This window comes from Alligator mississippiensis, chromosome 4 (genome assembly GCF_030867095.1).
Source record: "Alligator mississippiensis isolate rAllMis1 chromosome 4, rAllMis1, whole genome shotgun sequence".
Taxonomy (NCBI): domain Eukaryota; kingdom Metazoa; phylum Chordata; order Crocodylia; family Alligatoridae; genus Alligator; species Alligator mississippiensis.
In genome coordinates this window covers 152,735,958-152,751,791 of record NC_081827.1, presented here as the reverse complement: position 1 = coordinate 152,751,791, position 15,834 = coordinate 152,735,958, and the positions used below count along the sequence as shown (strand labels likewise).

At 44.7% G+C, this 15,834-nt stretch overlaps 2 protein-coding genes across 11 annotated transcripts in view; one reads left to right on the top strand and one right to left on the bottom strand.

The window, feature by feature from the left end:
- Positions 1-1,067, bottom strand: part of NBR1 (NBR1 autophagy cargo receptor) — a 36,008-nt gene extending 34,941 nt beyond the window's left edge. Inside the window, exon 1 of one of the 3 annotated variants that reach the window (XM_014609197.3) lies at positions 568-1,067. The gene's annotated coding sequence lies outside the window, so the exon portion shown is untranslated. The remainder of the gene's footprint in view (positions 1-567) is intronic. The other 2 variants (XM_019500342.2, XM_059726818.1) reach the window with 2 other exon arrangements.
- A 116-nt stretch (positions 1,068-1,183) lies between these two features.
- BRCA1 (BRCA1 DNA repair associated) overlaps positions 1,184-15,834 on the top strand; it is a 55,015-nt gene continuing 40,364 nt past the window's right edge. For 2 of the 8 annotated variants that reach the window (XM_019500313.2, XM_019500319.2), the window contains exons 1-8: positions 1,197-1,310; positions 2,916-3,014; positions 5,422-5,475; positions 7,336-7,416; positions 7,973-8,061; positions 11,027-11,172; positions 12,086-12,194; positions 13,889-13,934. In XM_019500313.2, the coding sequence (XP_019355858.1) occupies positions 2,935-3,014; positions 5,422-5,475; positions 7,336-7,416; positions 7,973-8,061; positions 11,027-11,172; positions 12,086-12,194; positions 13,889-13,934 (605 nt within the window). In that variant the 5' untranslated portion in view covers positions 1,197-1,310; positions 2,916-2,934. Of the gene's footprint in view, positions 1,311-1,334; positions 1,431-2,915; positions 3,075-5,421; positions 5,476-7,335; positions 7,417-7,972; positions 8,062-11,026; positions 11,173-12,085; positions 12,195-13,888; positions 13,935-15,834 lie in introns of those variants that run through there. The other 6 variants (XM_019500302.2, XM_019500307.2, XM_019500298.2 and 3 more) reach the window with 6 other exon arrangements.

Here is a 15,834-nt window from a genome sequence, read left to right as displayed (position 1 = left end):
CACAGCCAGAATTTACTTTAAATATTTGCAGCCTGAACCAGGAACTTGTTGGACAAAGCAGGACGGGAGCAGAGGCTCTACCAGCCCAGCCATTAGGTGCTGCACTGCCACCTGCGGCCAGGTGACAGGCAGCAATTCCCAAGCTAGGAGTCATGCAGGACAAGATGGACGAGGAGGAGGCAGCAGGGCCCAGGCCCCAGCCCCAGCCCCGGCCCCGGCCCCAGCCCCACTCGGCCTCACAGCGCCGGCCGGGCCGACGCGTCGGGCAAGAGGCAGCCACAAAGCTGGCTGCGCCTGCGGGGCCGGGAGCGACGGGGCTTCCCGACTCCCGCAGGACTGGCAGGCCGAGACCGAGGCCGAGCCCAAGCACCCAGAGGCCGTGACAGCCCCGGAGTCCCCGCGGGGCCTGAGGCGCTCCGCAGCCGCGCTCGGCCGGGGCCTCCCACCCTCCTCCAACTCGGAGGGAGCTGGTCGTCGCCGTCGCCGTCGCCGCCGCCACCACCACCGCCCCAGGGGCGCGCTCATTCCCTCGGCGCCGCCCACCCGGGCCCACGAGCTTGCTCTCACCGCCCGCGGCTGCTCCGTACCCGGACGCGCCCGCGGCTCCTCCGCTCGGTTATGGCGATCCTAACATGGCGGATTGACCTCACCCGGCCCCTCGCCGCTGCCGTCAGCCGATTGGTCAGAGCGACGGCCAATCTTCCCCCTCTGCTTGCTGGTTGGCCGCAGCGAAGGGGGCGGAGCGAACAGCCCGAGAACCAAAACAATAAACAGAAGAGAGGAAGCTAGAGCCGGATAGAGCGACCCCGGGCGGGACTACATGTCCCGGCGTGCCCCGCGTCACTCCCACCCCCGCCGGCTCTGAACTCACAGTTGCTCAACTAGAGCCGCAACTCCCGCGCCGCGCCGACGGGGTCGTGACCCGCGGGTACGTCCCACTTAGGCCTGGTCCCCTGACCTCCCCTCTCCCTCCAGACAACAGGCTATTCTGCCCCCCATCTCACGTGACGGAACAAACACCCGCGGAGGATCACATGGAACAGCTGAGCAAGTAGAGTCAATCAGTGCCCTCGTTTCCCGGTGCAGGGCGCCGCGCGGACGCAAGAGCCCATACAAGAGCTGTTGTCGGCACGTGACTGCGACTCCGCCGTGTGATTGGCGGCCGTGGGGGGCGGGCTCCTGGGGGGCGGGCGCCGAGCCGGGGAAAAGGCGCGAATGGCTGTCAGCGCCAAGCGGAGTGTGAGGAACTGGTGAGGACGCGTCGGGGCCGAGGTCGACCCGACCCAGCTGCGAAGGCGTGGGGGGACCAGGTCCGTCCGACGGCTCCGCGGCGCCGCTTCCGTCTGCTTGCTCGCGCAGTCCGTTCGCGCCCCAGCCCGGGCCTTCCCCGCTGAGACTCGTGTTCCGGCTTTGCGGAGCTTCGAGTCCAGGTGCCCCGCGGTCGTCGGGAGGGCAATGCTGGCCCGGCCTGGCTCCGCGCGCTTCTCGCCTTCCTTGTAAATGATATGAAGCGTTTGATTCTTTTGACCTGAGAGACGTGGGTATTGTTGACGCTGGGAAGGGCGCCCCTGCTCCTAGCCCTGGGAGTCAGTGGAGCCCGGGGCTGCGTCTCTGCAGTTCAGTAGCTTGCAGCGTGTGCTCTTGTTTGCTGCCATCCTTTCCCTGAGGTAGCCCTCGCCTCTCACTCGCCCGCTGGCACTCCCACAAGAACTTCCCAGCTTGCTGCTGTGGTTCCTTTTGTCTCTCAGGCTCTGTACTCGTCTCCCTTTGCTTTGCATAGTCAAACTTTGTATCTCTACCTTTAGATCTGTTCATGAGCCAGGTTCTGCCTGTAGGCGTGGGCACAGAAGCTGGGGTTTTTTGCCATTTAAAGCATTTTATTGCCATGACTTAACAAAAGTGCATGGCTTTACAGCCCTTCAAAAATGGGTACAGTGCTTTAAATAAACCCTTGTTGAATGAGGTATTATACTTGAAGTGCTGTAATTTACAGCTGTAATTTACAGCACTTCAGCAGCCTACAGGGCTTCAAATAACTTCTGACCAGTGGAGAAGCCTTAGGAGTCTGTGGAGCATCCTCTGTCTCCAAGTTTGGAAATTGCAGGGAGGCTCACAGCACACCCCTCCCCGTACCTCTCCCACCAAACACTGTACTTCTGTTGTGTTTAAGAGCTCTATAACTTTTTATAAATTTATAAATTTATAAAAAGTGCTCTAAATTACAGCGCTGTAAAACTTCTGTACACACCCTAAATCTCCAGTATGATCTATTTTCATGTCCCATCTACCCTGTTAACAAAAATTTAACATTGATACCCCTTGGACTTCTTGCATAAACACTGTTTTCTATTTTGCTTTATGTAGCTAGAAAGCCCTTGCCTTATTCAGATTTCTCTAACCTAAAGCCTCAAACAATCTAGTTCATCTATTAAATTAACACTTCATTGGCAGGTGTGGGGGGAGAAAGGAGAACTCTTTCAGTAAGGCCTATATGTGAGCACAAAAAGATCTTATTGAATCAATTTTTATAACTGTTTCAGTATTGCCAACACTCATGATTTTTGGTGTTGTTCTTAAAGACTGTGCTTTAGGACTGTGGAAAAACTTAGCTCTTGTGAAAAAATATATATATGTAAATATATATAAAAAAAAGCTAAGTTTTTCACATTCTCAAAGTGTATAGTTTAAGAGCAATGCCAAAAATCATGAAAGTTAACAATGCTGCATTTTCAGTGCTATACTGGCCTTGTCTTTTTTGTGTTCATTATTTCAAGCATCTGTTCTGGATTGTAAGCTCCTCAGGCTCTGAGGAGCCTGGCATGTGGTCTGTTTTAATGTAATAATGTCCATATTCAAGGCCGAGATGCATCAGATACTGTGCAAAAATAAATTGTAATGCCTTTTCTTTTGGGTAGGGTATTTTGGAGCTGAAGGATGGACTTCTCTGTGGTTACTCTTGGAGATGTGCAAAACGTACTTTCAGCTATGCAGAAGAATTTGGAATGCCCAATATGGTATGTCAAGGAAATGACCTGGATTTTACAGTGGGTTACAACATAACACTTTCTAAACTTGTGAGTTTTTTATTCTTGTATTCAAACACTTTGTTATAGATACAATTGGTAAAATGCCCAGAATGTTGGGCCATTTGGAAAATTAATCCCTTTGCATCTCAGAAAATAGTGAAATAATGTTTTCCTGGTCAGATCTAAGCATGAAGTGCCAGAGAAAACACTTCAATACAGGCAGCAAATAAGTTCTAACAAATTCTGCCTGTGATAGTGACATATGAACCTCCTAACCTCTTAACTCCTCAGTAAGAAAATCACTGCAGTGTGTTTATGAGCTCACCTTCTTTGTCTGTCTAATTTAAGTGAGGCTCATAATCATTTAAAACTAACAATGAATTGGAGCTCCAAAATTTAAGATCCCTGCTGATCTTCAGGCAAACTTGTAATTCCTGAGAAATGTGTATCTAGTATATTTTACATGTGTTAACAAATGATTCAGGGATGAAAGCTATGATTCTAAGATTTTTTTTTTTAAATGAGCTTAGTTTTTTAGTGTTTGTTCATTTTAAAAATTATCTCCTTAATCAATTAAAAATTCATCTGAATCAGCTGCAGTGGAGATAATTTCTATTACCGTCACAGTGTAGATAAGCCAGTATTCTTTCCAGTAGATCAGTATAATGTCATGTCAGTAGATTCTGGAGCAGCTTAAGTGTGTTGCACTGACGCTACTTTGGTCACTGGATTGTCATTAAGACAAGTTATAATGGCAATAAATGGTGGCACAACAGAAATGAAAGTATCATTGTGGCTTGCAGGAAAAATGCAGTCAAGTTCAGTGAACAAGGTACTGCTGTCAAATCTGCCTGCTAGATAGTTCCCACCATATTCTGCTCTCTGTGTGCATAGAATTTAAGGGAATGCAGAATATCTGAGAGAAATTTGTCCCAATTTTACTGATGCTTTCTGTTTAATTAAGGAATTCTGAAAGGCAACATGGATTCAAGAGTCTTAAAGCTAACAGGATATTTGGTCAGCAATAACTAAAGGGGGGGGAAAAGCGTAGTTTAATTTAAGATCCACCAAACTAGAGAAGCAGTAGATGGCAGTACTTCTGGAATAGATTAGCAGGTGCTGTACAGTGGTGATGGCAATTATATAATGTGAACAGACAAACCTATGGATACTTTTGAGGTTCAGCTGTTTGGCTTGCATTTTTATGGAAAACAGTCATAAAAGTGTAATGTTCTCTTACTACAGCAGTTTAAGATATCAATTAAAAAAGTTAGTTAACAGCATAAAAGCTAAGGTTCCAGGAATAGAAGTTAATGCTGGTAACTAACTTTGGCTATTGTTACTGTATATTGTATACTTTGCTATGAATTATTATTATTTAGACTGCCTTGTAGCAGAAATTACTGAGTTTATTTGAGCCATTTTTTTTCATCCAAGCCATTTCATCCAAACCAATTATTATGGAATGTGAAAGCCTATCTTATCCCCTCAGTAATTCAGGTTATTGCAAGCACATCTAACTTGTCCTGTACTCGCTACACTGTCTGCCCATAAAAAGATGGCTTAAATTCAAGGTCTCAATCTTTTTCCTAAGGCACTGAATATTTTGAATGCAGGATACCTAAGATAATCCCTGTACATTTATTTGAGACAATGACTGCAGATGAAAGTCCTGCTTCTCTGTTATAATGGAACTGTTCACGGAAAGGATAAAACTTATTTGTGCAGGAGATCTGAACTTCCTTGAGGGCTCACGCAGGACTGGGGAGCAGCCTCTCACTGGCATTAAGAACCACCACAGACCTCTCTATCCTTTGTTCCAGGTGTATGGTGCACACCTTTTGTCTTTGTTTTTGCTAAACAAAGTACACAGCAGAATGTTTTTATATTAAATTATATAAACAAGGAAAGCCTCCCAGCTCTTCCTTAGTGAGAAGAAGAGAAAAAGATATGCACTTGACAGATGCTAATATCACTTCATCATACAGGGAAAGTGTTCTTACTGCAGGGATCAGGATTTTGTAAGGTCCTCAATGGAACATGTATTAAAGACTTGTCTTCCCAGCTTGTGCATGAGAAGTCAGGGTTAAAGATGAAGACTTTGCTGAAGAAAAACTTGTCCCTTGTCATGCCGAATTGGAATCTTCAGAAAATGTACCTTATTGACAGAAGGAAAGAGAGAGAGTTGTGTGGGGGGCAAATAGTGTACACTGCAGGCAAAGGCAGATACTTTGCTTGGCTCTTAACTGAAATAACATAATTTGTGTTTTTCTTGGCAAAATTGTTTATTTAATTTTAGTTGAATAAAGTTTCTGTATTTATGAATTATATATTTTCGCTTTGTTTTTGTTTCAAGTAAGTGAATTGAGGTTGTGTTTGTTTTTGTTTTTTCCAGTTTGGAAGTGATAAAAGAGCCAGTCTCAACAAAATGTGACCACATATTCTGCAGGTATGCCTTCAGGATTTCTTCAGTCCACATGAGTAATGGTTCCACTATACTATATAAACTTTCTCCCATTACTCCTAAGGGAATAGATTCCTTTGGTGCATTTACACATGCACTTCACTGAGGAGTAGACTAATTGGCTCCATAGTAAAACATCACCATCTACACGTGTACCAGTATTAGGGCACAGTAAACTAATTAACTCCACCATAAGATAGTACTGTCAGGGACAGTACTATCCTACAGCTGAGTAATTTACTGTGCTGAAACTCATGCATAGCCACTGACCGTGGGCGCAATTTACACCCAGTCAGCCCAGGCAACAGGGAGACAGACTCCTGCCTGCTGCCTAGCCACATGGCTCTGCACTTGCAACACCATTGTGCCCCAGCCAGCTCTTCCAGTGCTGCCACCTGGTGCCCAGAGCTGAGTCCCCATGCCTGCTGCCAAGCCAGGCTTGCTCCATCCTGGCTCAGATTGCTGCTTTTTCAGGTGCACGCGTAGATGCCATGCACAGAAGCAGTTTACTCTGTCTTTGCTTTGTAGATGCACTCCTTGTTAATTCATAGTTAGCTATATCAAAAGGAGGAAATCATAGAATCCTAGAAAGCTAGGGTTGGAAGGAACCTCAAGACATCATCTAGTTCATCCCCTTGTTCAAACCAGGACCATCCCCCACTAGGTCATCCCAGCCAAGGCTTTGTCTAGCTGCGTCTTAGAAACCTCCAAGGATGGATGTTACACAACCGCTCTGGGTAACCTGTTCCACTGTTGTACTACCCTCCTAGTGAGAAAATTCTTCCTAATATCTAACCTGAACTTCCCTTGCTGCAACTTGAGACCATTGCTCCTTGTTCTGTCATCTGCCACCACTGAGAACAGTAGCTCCATCTTCATTGGAACCCCCATTCAGGTAGTTTAAGGCTGTTATTAAACCCCCACTCAGTCTTCTTTTGTCTAAGCTAAATAAGTTTCCTCAGCCTCTCCTCATAAGTCATGCGCCCCATCCCCATTGTTGCCCTCTGCTGTACAATTTGTTCATATCCTTTCTGTAGTGGGGGGTCCAAAACTGAATGCAGTACTCCAGCTGTAGCCTCACCAGTGCTGAGTAGAGGGAAATAATCACTTCCCTTGCCCTGCTGGCAACACACCTTCCAATACAGCCCAGTATGCCACTAGCCTTTTTGGCAACAGTGGCACACTGTTGGCTCATATATTCAGCTTATTGTCCACTGTAACCCCCAGGTCCTTTTCCGCAGAGCTGCTGCCCAGCCAGTCAGGCCCCAGCCTGTACCAGTGCATGGGATTGTCCCATCCTAAATGCAGGATTTGCATTTGTCCTTGTTGAACCTCATAAGATTTCTTTTGGCCCAATCCTCCAATTTGTCTGGGTCACTCTGAATCCTAGCCCTACCCTCCAGTGTATCTACTACTGCCCCCAGCTTGGTGTCATCTGAAAACTTGCTGAGGGTGCAGTCTATGCCATCTTCCAGGTAGTTGATGAAGATATTGATCAAAACCGGCCACAGGACCAACCTCTGGGGCACTTCACTTGATACCAGCTGCCAGCTAGACATCAAGCCATTGATTACTACTTTCTGAGCCCAATGCTTCAGCCAGTTTTCTGTCCAATCTATTCTAACTGACAGCTAGTGGCTCTTTCATAGACAATTTCAGAAGCAAGTTGTTCATTTCCAGCTCTGTTAGAATAAAACAAATGTTCAGCTTGCAAACATGTTTATACAGGTTTAAGGTTATTTCTGTGAAAGAGTACCCATCAAAATGGGTGCAGTTTTTCTTAGAAAAATAAACCCTTCCGTTAAAAGAAGTTACCAGGCATGACGTTTCCTTCTTTCTTTATAGATTATGTATGTTTAAACTTCTCAGCAAAAAGAAAAAAAGTCTGGTACAGTGTCCACTGTGTAAAACTGAAGTTACCAAAAGGTAATGTATACTGGGGACTGTGGCATTGGGTACAGAAGAAGCTGACAGAGTTCTTTTTTAAGAGAGAAGATCCAGTGTCTAATGCAAATATATTTACAAATAAGAAACAAAATAATGAAAAGTGGAAACTTTGGAAGTATTGTCTCTATCTGAAATGCTCATAAGAGTTTCCAGAAATATTGGCAATTCGTTAGTGGCAATTCTCTTTGTCTGTGACGATCTCTAAATTGTTGCATAGTTCATAGCAAATGTTTGTGATGAACAATATTGCTAACAGAGATTTTACACAGACCCCTAAAGTTGCATTCAATTAATGAAGTATAAAAATATGGTGAGCACTACATCTTGGGTTATTCCAAAATGAATGATGCTTTAACTAGTGATGATGGCTACAACATCTTGGGGAACAGTCCCCACTCAATTTGCATTACAGCTTTGCTTTCCGCAGAGTAGAGCTCCCTGTCTTTTTTGTTTAGCCCAAATTCTAAAGGAATTATTGGTAACCTACCCATACCTTTATCTCGGAAATGCATCTCTTGTGGTGGTATTTTTTCAGAAGTCTGCAGGAAAATTCCAGATTTAAGCAACTAATTGAAGGACTGTTGAAAACGATCCATGCTTTTGAACTTGACTCTGGAGTGAAATGTAAGTGCATTATTTTTTTCAGACAAGGTTCCTTGGGTGAATTTTATATCTTTTATTAGACCAACCCACATGGTTGGAGAACAGTTATTAAGCAAACTTTCGGGTTCAAAAACCCTTCGTCAGGCTAAGGAAGTTTCAGCAGTTGGTGTGCGCTCTTTCTGGATGGAATAAAAAGTAAACGAGCCAGGGGCTGGGCTGGGCTGGGCTGGGGAGTCAGTTGCCCGGCAGATTATAATGTATCAAAAATCCAATGTCTGTGTTTAGTTCACGATCTCTAGTATCCAGCAGGTTGATGAAATGGAGCTCATAGGCTCGTCTCTGGGAAGTGTTGTGTAAATTTCCCTTGAGGATCAGGACTGAGAGGTTGGAGAGAGAGTGGCCCTCCTGTGAGAAATGTGCCCCCACCGGTAATTGGGTGTTTCTGTCTTTGATGGATTTCTGGTGTGCGTTCATTCTGGTGCGCAATTGTTGTTTGGTCTCTCCTACATATCTTCCATCAGGGCATTTGGTGCATTGGATGAGGTATATCACATTTTTGGAGGTGCAGCTGTAAGATCCAGGGATGCTGATGGCTCTGTTGTGGGGTGTAGTAATAGTGGGGGTGGTGGAGATATGTTGGCAGGTTTTCATTTCTTGTCCTGGCACGGGCTGGATCCTTTCGGTGTGTTCTGGGCTTGAGGAAGTTTGCTTCTGGTGATGAGGTTGGCAAGGTTCGGTGCTTGTTTGAAGGCTAGGATGGGTGGCTCTGGGAAGATCTTTTTAAGAATAGCGTCTCTTTCTAATATGGGTTGCAATTTTTTGAGGATTTTCCATACAGGTTCAAGGGAGGGGTGATACATCATAACCAGGGGTGTGCGATTTGTGGGTGTTTTTCTTCTGTACTGAAGCAGTTCTTCACGTGGTATTTTTTTTCAAACACTTTCATTCATCATAAACTTACAGGACTTCTATCAGTCTTAAGGTGCAAAACATCAGTGCAGGTAGTATTAAAGGTACACAAATGACTCATTGGCAGAAGTTTGATTGAAAGCCGCTTGACAAAAATCCCACCGAACAGTTTCTTAGATATTGTTTTCTATATGTGCTGACTACCATATTTTTACTTTTTATCTGAGAGATGGTTTAACATATGTTGTCTACTAATTTTAATTCTGTAAGTGTATGGCAAAAGTCTGTTTCTGCTTCCTTTTTTTTGATGACTGCCCCTAAGCTGCCTTACTGACAGTCTTTTTTTTTTTTCTTCCTGTTATAGTTGCTTATAGAACAGGGATAGGCAACGTTTTTTGGCCGGAGTGCCAAAAAACACCACAGTGACTAACTCGGAAGGTGCCAGAGTGCCGGCATGGCAGAAAAACAAAATGAGGGCAAGGGGTACATGGCAGGATGCCCTGCTTGTGCCCCTTGCCTCCCACCCAAAGCCCCTGTCCCCCAGCCCTACTGCCCCGTGCCCCTCACCCAAAGCCCCTGCCCCACAGCCTGGGCTCTGTGGCTGCCAGCAGCTACCCTGGCTCTGGGTAGCTGCTGGAGCCCAGGCTGCTCCCAGCAGGGCTTGCAGCATCCCGGTGGCCTGCTGGGAGCAGCCCAGGATCCCGGCTACAGCCGGGAGGCTCCAAACAGCTGTGCCGGGCTCCTGCATCAGCTCCGCACCGGCGCGTGCAGGTGTGCCTTGGAGCGAGTGGTGGGGCAGGGGCCTGAGGCAGTGCAGCCCCAGTCTCTCCCCAGCTCCCAGCATGGGGGTGACAAGCCCAGCTCAGCTGTTTGGAGCGAGCCCGGGCTTTGGGCAGCTGCAGCAAGCAGCGGGCAGAGTGCAAACAGCTCCACCGGGCTGCACAGCTCCGGCATCAGCTCTGTGCTGGCAGCAACTGCGTGTGCACCTTGGGGTGGACAGCGGTGCCCGTGCAGTTGCCCCCAGCATGGAGCTGATGCTGGAGCTGTGCAGCCCGGCGGAGCTGTTTGCACTCTGCTAGCTGCAGCTGCCCAGAGTCCGGGCCGGCTACAAACAGCTGTGCTGGGCTCATCACCTCTGTGCTGGGAGCTGGGGAGAGACCAGGGCTGCCTTGCCTCAGGCCCCTCCCCTACCGCCTGCTCCGAGGCGCACCTGCACGCACTGTTGCGGAGCTGATGCCGGAGCCCGGCGCAGCTGTTTGGAGCCTCCCGGCTGCAGCCGGCCCTGGCTCTGGGGAGCTGCTGCCAGCCAAGATCCCGGGCTGCTCCCAGCAGGCAGCTGCGATGCTACAAGCCCTTCTGGGAGCAGCCCAGGCTCCATCGCTGGCAGCAGCTACCGGGAGCTGGGGCCAGCTGTAGCCAGAAGGCTTCAAACAGCTGTGCCGCGGCACGCCAAGCAAAATGGCCTCGTGTGCCACGCTTGGCATGTGTGCCAGGGGTTGCCGACCCCTGTTATAGAACTTAGGAGACAAGGCTGTGAGGCACTGCAGTGGTTGCATCTGAATTGTCACCTTCAAACACATCATTCTGATATGAAATTTCATTTTCTTAGTACATGACTTGGAGTCATGTTTATTTGTATTTCAAGAGAGTGGGGTGTGTTTTATGGGAGGATGGTTTGATATGAAAAGCAGGACAATTTCTCAACATTGCATTTGTTTTTAGGGTGTTATGATGATACTAGTTTTAGGGCTGGATCCTGCCAGCTGATCCACACGCTCAGATTGGTTTGCAAGATTGAGACCTTTGTTAATTTTATTAACTTTTTAAAGAAATTCTTAACAAATTTGATTTGGGACACTTCTGTAGTGCAGTGATAATTCAGGTAGTTTTGATCATTACTAACCTTAATAGATAAGGGCCTGTTGTGTTTATAGCAGATACCACTGATACCATTAAAAGATTTGTTATCGTTGTCTGTTATTAATGGCCATTTTATAAATAGGCAAGAAACATTTTCTTATTACCACAACAATAACAGTGTTCCTTTCCACCCCTTCCCACTGTTGTTTATTTTCAGTTTTAAACCATCAGGATTTTTCTAAAAAACCCATAGAAACCAATTCTGCTGACACCCTCCATAAAGAAAGTTGTGTCATCCAAAGTAAGGGCTACAGAAACAGACAAAAAAAAGTTAAAGAAAATGGACAAGAAAATCTTACCCTGGTAACTTTCTCTCTCTCCCCCTGCTTTCTTCCCTCTACCACTTGGAATATAAGCTACCATTTTTACATTACTGTGAGGAAAATGTAAAGTGGCCAACAGCAGGTTGTTTTGTTTTATTACAGTTTGACTCCAATTTTATGACCTTCCTATATGATTTTCCCCTTAGGATAACTTACTTGAAAGAAGTTGCCTGAATAAGATAGCTTAATTGCCTTTAAATGTTAAAGGTTATATTTTAGTTGTCACTGGATTTACAACTCTGAGGCTTTTCCTACTCATGTATAACAGGGAAACTGAAAAGCATAACTGTTAAAGGAACACCAGTGACTGGTTTTTCTTTTTTTAAAACAAAACAAATGTATAAAATTACTTGATACAGTAATAGTGTCTGAAGAATAATTGATTTTTTTTTTCTTTTTTTCAGTAGAGGTAAAAATTTTGTTTTAGGTCCTTGATGAATAGCAGCCACTGTGGTTAGGTGTTTTGTTTGTTTGTTTTTGTCATCGTGTTTTGTATTGAATTTAAATATATCATTGTCTATTTGTAACCGAAAGACATTTTGTAATAGGTACTGATTATGTTGAGCTTGTTCATAGTATCTTTTGAAATGCTTTTTTTCAATGCAAAATATAGCAGAGGTATAACTGAATGGTTTGCAAAATTAAATGCATACAAATAGTGTCTATTGCACTAGAATATATTTTCTTAATTGCACAATGTTCCTCAAGCAATTTAACCTAAATAAATATACTGAATCACATACTTTAAAATTCCTTCCAGAACTTGAAGGCAAATTATTCTTCTTTTTACCCCCTAATAAAGAGAACATTCTATGTCCTGTGTAATACTGACTGCACTCCCTCCCTTCTCCCCCCCAAAATACATAACCACTTCCTATATATTCTTTTACCAGCAGGGAACTATCACTGGTGTACAGCTTTCAGGCAACATGGTGAAGTGGAGTTCCCCAAGAAACAAAAGGAGAAAACTGGAATCTGATAAAATAATGTACATTGAATTTGGTAAGAGCAACGGTTTATAACTCTGTTGATTTGAAGTATAATAAAACTTGTATTGGTCCTCTCATCACTGGTTCAAAAAAAGCTTTACATGCAATAACTCTTTTTTTAATAACGCATGAGCAAGAGGACAAGCAATGGAATTACAAGGCAAGGAACACAGAATTGATAAATGGAAGTAGTTTTTTTCCCACAGCATGTAATTAATCCATGGAACCAATTGTGACAAGAAATCTATAAAGCTGAAAATTTAAGAATATTAAAAAAAAAAGGCGGGGGTGGGGATCTTTTTGCAGATGGGAGGAAAATCCAGAGTTGTTGATGCTAAAATATTTCAGTCTTCATGACTTAAGCCAGAACTCTCCAACTTGAGTGCTTGGGGGCTGCACACTGCACTAGTACCATGCTCTGGGCTGCATGCTCGAGGGGCCAACATGTAGGAAGCATGAGCTCCACCCCTGCCTAGCCATGCAGGCAGCAAGATCACCAGGTCCCTTCTTGACATGCTGCTCTTCCCTAGAGACCCCATCTGGGCAGGAACCCATGAGACACATGTTAAACTCTCATGGGCCACCAGTCGAATGGCCCTGGCATAAGCCATTCTCTAATTATGAGAGAGAAGAATTAGATCTAGTATGGGAAGAATAATATTCTATATATGGCTACTGGGGATCTTACTAGGGATGTAAAACTTTAAACAATTTATCATTTAATGCATAAGTGCAGTGATCACTGGTTAGCTTACTGATTTATCCTTTAGTTTGGGCCTAGTCTGGGGCAGTGGGGAAGGAAGCCACAAGGAATCAGAAGGCAGCAGTGTTGGGGGCAGGCGGGGAGGGGGGAAGAGGGACTAGTACCTATAGCCTAACAGGAAAACAGCCAGCAGCCTAATTATTGGCCAGTTAAGCAATTAACAGGTGTTCCCTCCCTCCCAGGACAGGGCTTCATGTGGGCTTTGTTGTTTGGCTGCTGGGGTTGCTGCCTCCCTCCCCCCCCCCCCCCCCCCCCCCCGGTCAACAGGCTCCCAGCAGCAGCTGTGTCCGAGCTTCTGTGTTATCAGTTATTCATTTAACTGATATAATTAGAGGAGGTTAAATGAATATATACACGTATATGTGTGTATACATTTAAATGGTACTTACATCCCTAGTTCTTACACCTACATCTGAAGTACTTGGTACTGGTAGTTGTCCCCTTATGGCCGTACATGTGGTTCTTATTAAGTTAGACTCTTGGCACTTGGAGAAATAAATAATCCTTTCTATAAATAGAGAAACTGAGTCAAAGAGTACTTAATGCCTTTTCCCCAGGTGTCCCAAGAATTCTGTGCTAGAGATAGGAATATAGACAGATCTGACTTTAATTCAGTACTCTAACCACTAGCCAATATCTCCTATTTTGGCCAAAAATTAGAAATTCTATTGGGAATGTTTTCTTTGTCTAAGTGACTGTATTAAAAGCCTAGTTCATGGTTTTATGTTGGAGAAACTGTGTGTGTAGAGAGAAATCATTATACCCACTGTAAAGTGGTTGTATAATCAAGCTGGATTTTATCTATTATTAATTAAACCACATAATCCTGAGAAAATAGTTCATATATGCTTGTGTTGATAGAGTACACTGAAACCATAGCAAGTTCAGGTTTGCCTTTGTGTCCTCTCAGCCAAAGTGCTAATATCTGATTTGGTTTGTTTCAGGTTCTGATTCTTCTGAAGATCTCTTTAAAAAGGCAGGTGGTAGCAGGTAAGTCAAGGAAAACGATGTTGAAAATGTGGTCTTTTCTAGCTTGGCTCATCTTGGCTCATTCTTTTGTTGGTTTTAAAGAATCAGATGAGCTGCAGTGTTGTGAAGAGGGGCATAAAACAGTGCTAGACATCTTTGAAAGAATTTACTAAATGGACTTCAGTTGCCAGTGAACATTACCTATAAAATGTCTGCTTCCTGTGAGAAGGCTAGCTGTTAGGAATGTAGACAGTTAAACGGCAATTATATTTATACCGTTTACCACTTACTATTTACCATTTAGTAACCTGTGGCAGGGACAGCTCCAGCCCCTTATATCTTTACCAGGCTCCTGGTGCTGCGTGGGTCCCAGGGTGCTGGCAAGGGAGCCGCAGGTGGGAGGCAGTAGGTGCAGCTGAGCCACTAAGGGGCAGTACACTGCCTGGTGCATGGTGAAGACAAGGGGCTAGGGCCAGATCTGTTCCTGCTGGGGGTCACTAAACTAGGTATGAGCTATCAGTTAACCATTTAACTGATATAATTGGAGGAGGTTAAAAAGATAATTTCTTAACTAACATTTATATCCCTTCCAACTATTTATTGAGGATTACACTATGTAGGTATATACTTAATTAAATCCAAATATGCAATGTCATCTTCTAGTCCCAGGAAGCTGTGCAGCTTCTGGACTCTCCCACAAAGTCTAAATATCCAAATGGTCATCCTCCTATCTCCATATATGCAGATTCCTGAATTGAAGCACTATGATAGAAGTCTGTCAAGGGTACATGCACAGATGCTCCTTTCAACAGTTAAATAAAATACTTGTAAAAAATGCTATTTTTGCTTCCTTCGTACCATTGTTGTCCTGCATTACAAGCACCCCCCACTTAATGCTGTTTTGCTTAGCGCTCATTTCACTGTGATACCTGGTTTTACTTAGCGCTCATGGGCTTCGCTATAATGCTCATGGGTATCAGGCAGGGAGCATTGGCAGCACACAGCCTCATCGCCATCTTGCCTCATCAAAAATTTTCGTGTACTGTGATCTTTGGTGCTCTGTGCTCTTTCGTGCTTGTGCCACTGCCTTGCTTCATTTTTTGAGTTGCACCGTAAGTCAGAAATGTTCAACTGACTCTGAGAGTGTAAGTGTTGAGAAAAAACAGCAAAAAAGCGTAATGGTGGAGCTTAAATTGGATGTCCTGAAGCAAACTGAAGCAGGGAAATGCCAGAATGAGGTCTGTAGAGTGCTAAATTTGGCTGGGTCAACTGTTAGGACCATGTTGAAGAATAAAGACAAAATAAAAGAATATGGTAGAATTGTAACTCCTTTGAATGCTTTGAAACTCAGTAGGAGTAGGGTTCCAATTATGTTAGAAATGGAGAGGCTGTTAAGTGTGTGGATTGAGGATACAACTCAATGCCATATGCCCTTAAGCATGCTGCTTATTCAGAAGAAACCTAAGAGCCTGTATGATGGTTTAGAGAAAAATTTGCCTGAGGGGTCTGCTTCTGAGCCTTTTTATGCAAGTAAGGGGTGGTTCAAAAGATTTAAGACATGCAGCAACTTGCATAATGTTTCTATTCAGGGGGAGGCTGCTAGTGCTGACACTCAAGCATCTTCCAGCTATAAAAATAAGCTTGTGGAAATTATTGAGGAGAGGGTTTATATGCCTCAACAAGTCTTCAATGCTGATGAGACGGGCGTCTTCTGGAAGAGAATGCCTTCTAGGACCTACATTTCCAGGGAGGAGAAGTTGGTGCCAGGTTTCAAGGTGTCCAAGGATTGACTTACTTTATTGCTTGGTGGTAATGCTGTAGGGGGTTTTAAATTGAAACCAATGCTTGTATACCACTCAGAAAACCCCAGGACTCTCAAGGGGTATCTTAAAAGCAGTCTGCCAGTCATTTGGAAGTCTAA